At 34.9% G+C, this 13,037-nt stretch overlaps 1 protein-coding gene across 2 annotated transcripts in view; it reads right to left on the bottom strand.

Moving 5' to 3' along the window:
- The window catches only part of MCHR2 (melanin concentrating hormone receptor 2), an 85,287-nt gene that overhangs the window by 49,433 nt on the left and 22,817 nt on the right, over nt 1-13,037 (bottom strand). Inside the window, exon 1 of one of the 2 annotated variants that reach the window (XM_072408697.1) lies at nt 3,064-3,263. In XM_072408697.1, coding sequence (XP_072264798.1) covers nt 3,064-3,245 — 182 coding nt within the window. In that variant the 5' untranslated portion in view covers nt 3,246-3,263. Of the gene's footprint in view, nt 1-3,063; nt 3,270-13,037 lie in introns of those variants that run through there. The other variant, XM_072408696.1, reaches the window with a different exon arrangement.

Below are 13,037 nucleotides of genomic sequence, written 5' to 3' on the forward strand. Positions count from 1 at the left end.
TTGCTTGTTTCACCAGCAGGGAGAGCTCCATTGACCACATGTTGTCTGTTCACAGCAAAATCTTTTACAAACAAGCACCCCCCCCCCCTCAAATCCACTCCAGGCCTTTTATCTGCTTAATTGATAATGACATAACGAAAAAAATTTCCCACACCAGCCCATGAAATAGCCTTTGAGTCAATTGTCCAATTACTTTTGAGCCCCTGAAATGAAGCGATTGTGTAAAAAAAGGCTTTAGTTTCTCACATTTTTATGCAATCTTTTTGTTCAACCCACTAATGTAAAGCTGAAAGTCTGCAGTTCAACTGCATCTGAGTTGTTTAATTTAAAATTAATTGTGGTAATGTACAGAACCAAAATTAGAAAAAAGTTGTTTATGTCCAAATATTTATGGACCTATCTGTATATATATAAATATGTATACATACATTTATAATTATATACTTCAATAATTATATATATATATATATATATGATTGTAATTACTATAGGTATTATATTAAAAAATAATAAATAAATATAATTATTGTAGTATATAATTTTATATGTATCTCAATATACATACATATATAGAAAGTACTTTTACCAATAAATCCTCCTCAACTTTATTTTTTTTTTTTATTTAATTGAATATCTGTTTACTGGTGTACAAATCTAAAGGATCATATCAATAAATGATTATGGAATGTTCCATTGCAAAAAAAAAGAACAGCCAATTTTGACAGACTGCGCAAAGTGCTAATTGCAAGCAACTTTCTATCACCTGTGCGCTTAAATTTGAGCATATAAAAGGGTGTTGTTTAACGTGCTTTTTCCTTTTGTCTTTTTTTTTTTCTTGGAGGGGCTGTTGTTTTGTGTGTTATCCTAATTAATCTTTGTGGCTGTATTTGATACTTCGCTTATCCTTTAGCACAATAGCTGCTTTTTTTTTTTTAACTTTAAATGTTTCAATGTACATTTTGCAATTTCCCAGGACACACAGTTTAAAAAGACAATTGTGATTGTTTTTAAGCTGTTCCTTTCTCTGAATTGTTTGAAAGGCTAAAAACCGCACATTGTCATGGTAAAACTCAGTTGTTTGATGCGCATAGTTGTGGGCCAAACTTCAGGACCTGCTATGTGCGCGTGAACTGTGTTTTATCAGTTGAAAAATGCACCGCACTTTTGCACAGTCCTTATACAGGTAAGTTTGTATTTTTTGTGTATATTGCTTGTTTTGCTTCATGTGCACTCATGCATGTATAGATATTCACATAAATATCTATAGATAGATAGAGTTCACATAAAGCAAAACATGTATGTATGCAGTTAGATGTGTATACATATACATAGAAAAGAGCAATTATAGGAATAAAATGGCAAATAGGGCTTTTTGGACCATATTGCTTCAAATTGAAAAGATTGCTATTTGTTCCTATGATTTCTGATGTCATGGGCTTGGCTACAAGCAACATTTCATGGAGGATATTGCCTTTCTTTAAAAGAAGGAATCCACATTTATGTGCTTCCACTACAAAGCTGAGGGGGGAGTAAGTCAATATATAGGTGGGCCAAGATCTAAAATGCCATTCAAACCTGCAGAAACACCCTGAAGGGATGGAAAAGCAAGAAAATGTTTGGCACAAAGTGGATTTGGCCTTGGAACTTTGATATACTAGTTCTATTTGTTTTGTGTAAACACCTAAATAATGCATACACTCCAGTATTTATCAGCATTAAGTTAAGAAACAACACAACATCTGTTCATTCCTAAGAGTGCCTGACCCTGCTTGTGAGCTTGGCAATCAATGAGCTTTGATGTTGTGCTTGGAACCTGGACCTCCACCTCCTTCCATCACCATCAGGTGTGTTAGAATGAGTATGCAACTCAGCTGGACAACTAATTCACAACCAGTTTGGCCAACAAGTGGAAGTGTGTTTGTATACAATAGTGCTAAGATCAGGCACCACACACACACACACACACACACCAGTCCAGTTAAAAAAGTACTAATGAAAATGCGTATGTATTTGTATACATTTAAATGTATTTTGACATACACACACAAGTGAAATCACTAAATGTTTCTTAATACATGTAATATAACATGTTTGACTATAATCCTTTACTAAACTATTTGATTTCACTAAAGTCAAACTAGAATGAAATTTTTATAAGGTCACAAATGTTTGTTCACATATTTTTTTACAGTCATACTATTGTGTGATGACATATTTGAAAGTGCCACTTATTATATATCCAGCTTGATAGAAATTAGTTTGCAGTGTTGCAACCAAAAGAAAAAGTAACAAGAAGTGCAACAAATGTAACTAGAAATGAAGCAAGTTTGTGATTGAGTAGAATGTAACATAAAAAATTAGCACTTACATAAAAAAACTTCAAGCAATAAAGATTCAAACTTATCTGAAAAATGGACTAGAGATGTCCCCAAAACAGGGCTCAGGTGTGCGCTAATCAATTGCTATCACCTCACCATTGAGTTTAACATCTACTGCTGAAATTGCGCACTGAAAAATTAATCTCCTTAATTTGCAGGAAACCGGTAGGCACGTTCACTAGAACTCGGGCCCGACTCGCGGTAATAAAGTGCAGACTGGAAGAATGACACAAAAAAAAAAAACTGGGGGGGCACAGTGCAGCCTGGGGAGGGGGGACATATGCAATCAGAAGGCTCCTTGTGTCACAAATCTTCCAGCTGTACCATTCTGGCAGGTACAACAGCTCCCAGCCCTGTTTATAGGACAGAGAGGCAGGCAGGAATGATACAAGAGCTTTTAAAGCAGCAGTGGTGAAGCCAAAGACTGGCTCAAAACCATAAAATGGTGTGTTTGTGGTTTGTTTGTGGTTTGTTGACTGCCAAGCATTTGGATGGTCTATTTTTATTACACAACCAGATCTTGAATCCCACAAATATACTATATGTACTATCTGAAGGAAAATAAATAATCTGGTAAAGTGCAGCATACAATTTTACATGGTATTAAAGTCATACAATCTATTGTTAGGATTTAAAACCAAAAAACCTGCAGCAAGTAGTGAACATTGCACTCGATGATCCATACCTTATAATAGTGACCAACACAAGGATATTGCCAACTAATCCAGTGGAGCAGATAATTCCAATGAAAGATGGAAGGATAACTGTTTCTGCAGTATTAATAAGATGGTTTGTGTTCCTTATACTCCATGATTTATTCAGTAGGTCATTGGTATTATTCCAGGAAGTGATTTGAATTTCATTCATTTTTATGTTCTTTTTAATGTAAATCTGCAAGAAGAAAAGACATATTTAGTTCCATATTTATACTTTATTTATTCTTACCCTTCCAGCATGCTAGGAAATGCCCATGCTAAGTGGTAATTTAAGTCCTTTAAGTGGTCACCTAATTCTTAAAGCAGAAAAGTGAAAAAAATAATACTCCAATAAAGAATAGATTAAAAAATATTTTATCAGTACTTACCTTTATTCCCATGCTGTCATTGCATTTTTTTTTCATTTTTTCAAATACTCTTCTTGGTTGTAAAATATCCCAGCACCATTTCCTCTGAGCCCAGGCTGTCATAGACCAGTCTCCAACTTGTGAATGGACAGTGAAGGAGAATGAGTACTATACTGACCTCATCTTTCTATCACTGTCCACCCTGTCAGCATATGAACTAACTGTCATTCTGTGTGCTTCCTCTCTTACTCTGCTGTACAGAGATTACAAGAATATGATACCCAGACAAAAATTAGGTGAAAATACTGCTTGCTTTAAAACAAGGGTGCCCAACCCACGGTCATGGGCCACATCTGACCCTCCTTTCTTTCCCTCTCTTCTGGGGACGGGGTCCTATTTTTAAATAAATGTGCTACCAGGAGAGGGAGCTTTCTGGGCATGCTCAGTGTTAGCTCCTTGCAAGTGGGCGTGTACTAAAGACCTGGCAATCAGCTGTGGCTGCTCCATGCCCACCTTGTACTGTGACATAATCCCAGCATCAGCATGACAGCTGTGTCTGTGTCCATGCAGCTGTCATTATATAAACCTTCACATCTAATTTTACATGCCCACAAGCATAAAATCCTAACAACAATCAGGGATATTTTCATATTAAGACGGACTATCTAAAGACAATGTTAGAGACCCTCAGGGGCCACTTCCTCCATATATTCGCTCGTTCATAAAATTTCAAGGCTGCGTTCCAGCTGGGTGTGAGTTTACGGTGCGGTTACCTATCCTATGCCATTGAACCTTGCCTAGAGGGAATGCTCAGTGCTGCTCCCTGCCGCCTGGAGTCAAATCTGCAGATGCTTCGATGTAAGGGACTGAGCAACTGGTGGGGTGCCTGTTACACAAAGCTGTTCATTTACCTTTTCTGAACCCCAATTTCTTTGGAACAGAGGGATGTTAGCAACTGCCTAAAACTTCATCACTAAGGTTTCATCATGATATACAAAAACTATACCTGTCATACCGTGCTACCCTGTCACATATAGCTGGCCATTTACCTTCTGTGAACGCAAATTGATCTTTGCCAGTAGAGAATGGGAAACTCTCCACTAAATTTTATCACTCCTACCATACTATGGTGCCCTGACACATATCAGTGTCCATTTATGTTCTTTAAGCCCCAATTTGTTCTGAAAGAGGAGCTGTAGGTATAATAAAATGTAGAATAAGTGGGGGACTCTTGTGGCTAACTCCTCCTAAAATTGTATTGCTGCGGCGTCATCACAAGATAAGAAAAACTATACCTATCATACTGGGCCATCCAGTTTCACATATCTGATCACTTACTGTCTGCGAATCCTAATTTCTCAGGACTGGGCAGATGTGGGGATCTGAAGTTGTAGAAATAAAAACATGCCCCTCTTAGCTATTTGTCAAATGAATTGTATTTTTCTGGAAGTATCTATTGCAAAGATTTTGGGGGTGGAATTAGAGAGAATGCAGAGAAGGGCAATTAAACTAATAAAAGGAATGAAGGAACTCAGCTATGAGGAGAGATTAGCTGAACTGAATCTATTCTCTTCCTTGAGAAGGGATATTTAGGTAGAGATATGAATATAAATGGTCCATATAGAAAACTCTATTCCTAATTATTCGCTTTAGGGACCTTGCAAAGGACAAGGGGGCACTCTTTGTATCTGGAAGAAAAGAAAGTTTAATCTTCACGTGCAGAAGGGATTCTTCACTGTAACTTTAGTTTCCCTGTAACTAGCTATAGGAAACTGTGCTAGTATGTGTATTCAGATAGTCCACTTCGAAAGTGATTAGTTCCATCTAACTGCACACTGTGACTTCCACACAGTAAGCATTGAAAACTTGTGCCCAACATAATTCCTGTCTGTTGGATTATCACAGTCATCCAGTTCACTTCGTATGTGAGCCTTTCTAGGGTGGTCTGCATGCAAATGCAGTCGGTTCAGGAATGCCTATGTGCTGATACAGTGGCCCTGATTAATTACAGTTCTCCAAGGCTGGAGAGAATAGACTTTCAGCAGTGAAGATGGGTGATACAGCAAACCTAAAATGGATCTGGTCCAGGATTAAAAACATTTGCTAACAAATAATAGCTAATGACTTTTAGGAAATCCATTCCAGGTTTGCTGAATTACCCAGCTTCACTAATGAAAGTGTAATCTCTCCAACCTTGGGGAACTTTAACAAATCAGGGCCAGTGTGCGAGAGGCAGTGCTGTGAGCTGAGAAATCCTGTCCTTGCTAAAGTTTACTTTTCATCTGTCATGGTATTTATTTAACACAAACTTCTACACTTACACTTAGTCGAGTCACAAACCAATGAATGCACCACCACAGATACAATACAATGGAGATAGAGATTGTGATTTATTGTGCAGCAGTGGCAGAAAAAAATGATAAAATTGAGGTTAGTAAAGAACTGTGGGAGACCACATCAGGGCAAGGGAGGTATGGAGGAATTTTTGGATTTGCCCACAGTTCGATTTTAACACTGAAGAGAGGGTTCTTCTAATTTTAGTAAATTGAAGATATTGCTGATTTTGCCTGCACATTATATGGCACAGCATGCAGGGAGAGTATGAGGATCAGGTATAGCCCTTGAGATGCACAAGTGGCTGTGTGCTTGTGAACTGTGAGAGCAGTAAGAAAACTGTCTCTATTAACTTTACTGACACGCATCTGGCCCTTCATTAGTCATATATCACAAAGACTTTGTGTTAAGTGTGCTAATCTGTAGAAATCTATTTACTCTGCAGATTGTTTTTATTTTTTAATCTGAATCTATGAATCTAAAATCTGATTACAAATAATTATCCCTATAAAAACCATGTATTATAAATCAAGTGGGAAAACCAAATTTAGTACAAAATGCTTGTAAGTAACCTTTAGTTATAATGAACCTTCTTTGTTTTTTTTAATTACATGAAATAAAGAGGCTACCAATATTTAAAGCCAACAATCCAACAAGGGAAATTACATTGGCAATGATTTGTTATTAATATGGCAGAACACAAACAGATTCAGACACTCAACCTGAGAATCTGCCAGTTGAATCATTATCAGATATCAGATATGGCCTTACACACTTATGGTTAAACAGCTGTTTGGTATACTCTTCACTTTTTGGGATTTTGTAAGGAAATTTAATAAATGCTGATTGAATGTAGAAATAATTTGTAAAGATTGCTATTCTCTTCAAACTAGCTCTAAAGCATTGTAATCTGCCATCTGGGTTCAAGTGGGTATAGTCACCCTACCGTTAGGTAGCATTGTTTTATATATATATATATATATATATATATATATATATATATATATATATATATATTAATACTGAATATATATGGACATTTATATGTTCTTCACCTAAAAATGTTTTGCCTTAATGTGCCTTTTGTACATATAGCTGAGACAACATAACACAACCATAATTAAACAGTATAGTTGATGGTTTTCTAATGCATATATAATGCCGAAGAACAACTAATTGAGTCATTCTGCTATGTACTTACACATACATTACAGGATACTTCTGCTGATTTCATGACACATGGGTCACTCAGCAAATAGTTGTTGGCATATTTTAGTAATGTACCAGAAGTCTTTTGTTTCTTTCTGACATGTTAATGTAAGCTTACCATATGTTACAATCTCTCTAGAGTGATAACATATTGTATTTGTCTTTCAGATTCAATCACTTTGAAAATATGCTGTGCAAACATAAAAAAAATACTGACAGGCATAAAAATTTCAACCTTGTCAACAAACAGGTAAATCCCTACTTATTGTACAGCGCTGCCTAATATGTTGGCACTATATAAATCCTGTTTATTATTATTATTATTATTAATAATAATATTAATAATAATAAAAAATGCCAAAATTTTTTTTTTCACATATCAATGCCAATCATGCTCAGGGTTAGTTTTAGCTAAAATGGGGCCCTGGTCAATCACATGGGGCCCTATACTGTGATTTTTACCTCAACAGTGCTAGTGGTAAAGAAATGTTACCAGCAATAGCATTTAAAACAGAGTAACGCATTGGGCCTGATTGAAGTTCACCAAGACTGGAGAAGATAGAGTATCATGCATAATAACCTAATATTTTATTAATGCATTATCAAACATAGTAACTCAAAATAAAAAAAAAATGAATGCACTATGTTGACCCTAAAACCAATTTAATAAACAACCCATGACTATAGAATTAATAATATATGTATTTTCTAGATATACACACACTAGGAAACAGAATGAAAATAAGTTCAGGAGCTCCACTACTTTGGAACGTGCTCTGCATGGAGCACACACTCTGGCCCTCTTTGCAAAAAGTTTGGACACCCGTACTCTACAAAAATACATTTTCACTTATCTAACTAAGCACACCAGTTCCAGAAAATGCACATATCTCTTTACTTTACTACTATTAAAAAGGGTATGCTCCCCACAAATTATCATTTAATGCGACTTCTGAATTTTTTGCTTGTCATAATACATAATTCTGACTCTCAAATAAATGTAAAACTACCCTATAAAGGATGAGGCATACAGTTCTTCCTAATTTGTAGTTCCACAAAACTAAGCAGAATTAAAAAACATTGCAATACAATCTCCATGGATTTTATCATTTAAACAGAAGATCCCAAGTAAGTTATCAATCTGCTGATGATGTTGATAGTCTATTTGGAACCAATAATACATTTAAAAAATCCATAATATCCCTTATATAAAAGCATTTACCAAGTATTCACCAGATTACCCTAGTCTTGCCAAGCCACTAAGTAAAATGATCATCTTGAAGAACATACAAACCTCTTTACCAAACCCACAGTGATTCAGGTTTTGTCATTGGAAAGAATCTTTCATGACCTTCAACCTTTCCAACCACAAAAGTCGTTTATTGATTGGCCAGAATGGATCCATGAACGACGTTGGACGGCCGCTGTACACATGTCAGATTGAGAATCATCTGACAATTGAGAATCATCTGACATGTGTAAGTAGCCTAAGCCAAGACCCAACAATATTCAGGATAAGGAACCCTTTTACTCTAGTTTAGCTTGGCTATAAATGTAGAGAAAGGAAGGTAAAAAAAGCAAAAGTAAAGTTCCAGGTTAATTATATTACTGACATATGACAATTATGGTAAATCAAAATGAATAAGTTCAAACATGCCAGAACTCTTTATAAATAAAACCCCAAAGAAGAAATGACAAATGGAGCTGACACAAAAGGCCCTGCTTAGAAACTAAAGTGACTTCCCTTGAAGATTTCAGAATGATTATATATTTTGAATGTAAAAGTCCAGTTAGGCTTGTAACGTGCGAGGAAAGGAGCATAGGTGAAGGCCAACATGACTGGGCAGACAGGGAGCAGACAGCATAGAGGTTTTGGTCGGAAGAGAGCTAAAGAAGGAGGGGGGTAAGGAGATAAAGGGGGGCATAAGGAGTTAAAAGGCCAGGAAAAGGAAATGGGGGTCTTTTTGGAGAGAGACAGCGTACAGGTAAAGTTTTTCCCACCCTGCCTCCCTCTTGTGGTTGTTAGTGGAGTTTTTAGGTGGCAGTATGGGGGGTTTGGTTGGTCATAGTGTGGGCGGTTGAGGTCCTCGAGGGGAGTGTGCTGGTTGATAATAATTAGGGTTTTAGGGACCCATGTATGGTATGGAGTCCCTGGTTTTTGGTTAATGGTTTGGTGTAAATAGTTTTTTGGGGGGTCTGCACAGGAAGAAAAGTAGATATTCATTCGCAAGCTAGGAGTATGAGCGGCAGGGAGCAATTCTGTTTTAAGGTGCACTTCAAGGACCAGTAACCAGTAAGTTTAAAAATTGGGGATTAGTATTGTTATAGTATTGTTATTGTTTAATTGCTTTTTAATTGTAAAGTAATTAGGTGTATACTATTTTTTTGATGTTTGATTTTCTCAACCAACTCTACGACTTAATACGGAAATTGAAACAAAGCATGATATTCACTATGCATTTGGATGTAAACCACATTCATTACCAAACCCTAAACATTTTTTTAATTTGCTAATTGCACCCTTTCAGTTATTCCAGCTGAATGGCCCATGGTAGAGGTTCTCCCAACAAGGCTGGTTCCATGACAAATTAAGTCATTAAACTTTTCCAAAAGCTGATATCTTACCATACATGTCAAACCAACCCAAAGGTAAGACTACCTAATAATGGCAGAATCAGTAATCGTAATGTAGTAATGATATTGTTGGATAAAAACAATATGCTTTACTAATTCAGTTTAAGTAACATAAAATATTTAAAAATAATTTAAACAGTGTTCTAAACAATGTATTGTTCACCGATATGCCTGATCAGAAGCAAAAAAGTCTGCAATCCTAAAAAAATGTAGAGCTAATGGCTTTGATGTACCTAACCTGCAAAGTATTCCAATTATATCACTATTGGAATGCAAAGTTATGTAGTGTTATAAAAACTCTGGTGTTTAAAAAAAACTTTTGATGCAAATACTATCTTATACTAAATATGTATTAAGCCCATTGCTGAAAAATGCAAGTTTTCATTTTTATTTCATTTTATGTAAGTCTAAAATATGATCCACATGGAATAAAACATGTTTCAAAAAACTGATTTTCGACTAGATCCAAATAACAAAGTATTGTTAAGTAAAATGCAAGTAAGTACAGAATTGGTTAAATAAGTCAGAGAAAAGAATGTACATCCCTTCCTCACTGTCAGCTGAGATAAAAGCCACCCGAACTTTCTATTTGCATGAGCTAGTGCTGGGCTTCTCGTGAGATATCATAAATGAACATGTTCTACTATTAAATGTGTATTTGTAAAATAGGGGCTCGGTATGAATAAAAAAAAAGTACACAACATTATTTTATAAACTAATTACCTTTCAAAAGAAAATAAAGCACAATTGACTAAAACCATTATACTTTACCTGAAAAGTCTAATATTATAACAAATTCATCTCAGATGGACTTAATCTTTTCAGTAAATGAAGCTTAATGTTTTTAGTAAATCTGCCTGGAAATGCAATAAATCATTGTTACCATTGTTGACATACTTAGAGCAATTATTTCTTTAAATAAAACTACATAAAGTTAAAAGGTTCCTGTATCTGTATATATAATATAAGAAAACCTAATATAGTTCTTAAAATCAGTACTTATTTTTGAGTGTTTAACTTTATTTTCCCTAGCATTTAACCTGAGGCTTTAAAACCCATGTTTGAAATTCATATGCATTCCAATGGACTAATCAACACTAGGGCATTTCCTTGAGGCACTTTTTTGAGCGTTATCTGTAACGCTCCCTGCAACGTTTTAAAAATTAAAACGTAGGAAAATGTGTCAATGAGCTCTATTATTTCAATAGGGGCATTTTCCTGCATTTTTTGGCATTTTTCCACGTTTATAGGAGCTTGAAACGTAAACGTGGTAAAGACGCAAATAAACGCAGTAGGAACGTTTGCATGCGTTTTTTAAACCGTCCGTGTAGACCCAGCCTATTTAATGCATCTGACACATAGAAAAGCTTGTTTGTAACAAACGTTTCTATATACTATATCAAAATCATTTTCTATGAAATCTTACAGATGTAACAAAAATTATGACCAAAAATGACAAAAAGTGAAAGTAATATTTTTTCTTCATCAAACCTTGAACATATATTCTTGCTATACTATAGCAGGATTTACAGAAAAAAAGGAGGAAGAGGGTACATTAGCAACAACTGCTAACAACTGATTGTTTAATCCTACACAGTTTGTCAGCTTTTCTGTTTTTTTAAAAGTGGGGGCTGATACATACAAAACCACCCTTCCATTTCAAACTTGCTGTCCACAGTTTAAAAGTTAGGCAAGTCTTTGTGGGTCCTTTAAATTCATCCACTTGAATTTCTGCATCTTGCACTTCTTGCATTTCACATCAGATGCATGAAAATATATATAATTACTAAATCCTAATATAGAATTACTGCTGCAAATAAGTCAATACAATCGTAATGATCAGTCTGCAAAATTAATTTTGCACCACAGTCTCAACAAGCTTGTTCCATAAGGGACAACAGAATGGTCGTCTCAAAAAACTGTAGTAATTGCAGCCCTTGGAGAGTTGAATGACAGTATTTCATGAATACTCTATTATAAATCTTTTTTCCATCAAAAGAAATTTCCTGAAGTGGGCTGAACCTACACACCCTGATTTTTGTAACAGAAGGCTAAATTCAATAGAACAAATATAACATTTTATAATATTAAACAGAAAGATACAATTTACATGCTTTTGTTCTATTTTGATTATTGGCGAATACAAAGAACAAATAAGCCTTGGTCAATTATAATAATTATTATAATGAATCGGTTTTGAAATAGTGGCTCTGGTTTCTCCACACTGCTAATCTAACTACACAGTCACTTAAACTATTCAGTAAACAGGAAGATTGCAGCTTTCCACTAAATATAAACATTTCCCACTGAAAAAATACTTTTCCTGTGTATCCATCTGTATTGGCAGTATATGCTAGAATAAGGGTCAATTAGAGAAAAGTGAAATGACAACTATAACATGTAAACAAATTGCATAAAAATACACTGTAAACTGGGAACTATAATTAATCTACTCCATATAAACCATATTGTGTTGTACATTTAGCAGCATTAATGAAAAGTTATAGCTTTTTATTTTTTGAAAAATCTAACAATGAATAGTCAGCTTGGACAACTCACAATAAATAAAAAAAATGTTATTTTAGATGTTGCAAATGTATTTTAGATTAGTTATTTTTTAAATCTGTTTAGATTGTTGCAGTATGGTAGCTAGAGATGCTTTACCTACATAAATGTTAAATCTATATTTAATTTACAGCTTGAAACAGCCGGCATCTATGCAGTTATATTTTACATCTAACACACGTACATCAAAAGAGAAGATGGTGAGTGAGTTGATAAGGTCAGATGCAGTCATGTTTATTTTAATATATTTGGAAAGCAACACATTATTGGTCGTGTTATTAGCATTATTGTTCTAAAATGCTAATTCTTACATGCAGTGACCAATAACAATCTATAGGAACCCATCTTGCACTAGGCTGACATTTTCTGTGGTCTATGTTGTTTAGAATTAGTACTAAGCAACAATTCCTAAATTTAAAATAAGGCTGTAAGCATTCATCTAAAATGTTTACTACATTACAAACAAACATAATTTTATAGTATGAGTAGATCAGGAAGCGAAGGCATGCAATGAAATTCATTTATTTATTTATATTTTTGCCATAATAAAGTTTCTACAGATGGAGTAGACATTTAAGCACAGTGTTGGTTTGGCGTTATAGGTTAGGCTAAACATTGGCGACTGTTTAAGCTTTTGTTATAGAGGTTAAGCCCTAAAGTGCCACTAATATAGGTTAGAAATATTATTAATAATGATGATTCTTGTCATCCGTGACAGGATCTGTTGTTAAAAGACAATGTATACATTCAAGTTAAAAGTTAAAAATAGAGGCAGTTAAAGTAGACTATCTTTAGAGGTGAGGCTACAGGTAAGGGGTTAGGTTTAGCATTAATTTTTTAGTTTTAGTTTATGT

Source organism: Pyxicephalus adspersus, chromosome 4, assembly GCF_032062135.1.
Source record: "Pyxicephalus adspersus chromosome 4, UCB_Pads_2.0, whole genome shotgun sequence".
Classification (NCBI taxonomy): Eukaryota; Metazoa; Chordata; class Amphibia; order Anura; family Pyxicephalidae; genus Pyxicephalus; species Pyxicephalus adspersus.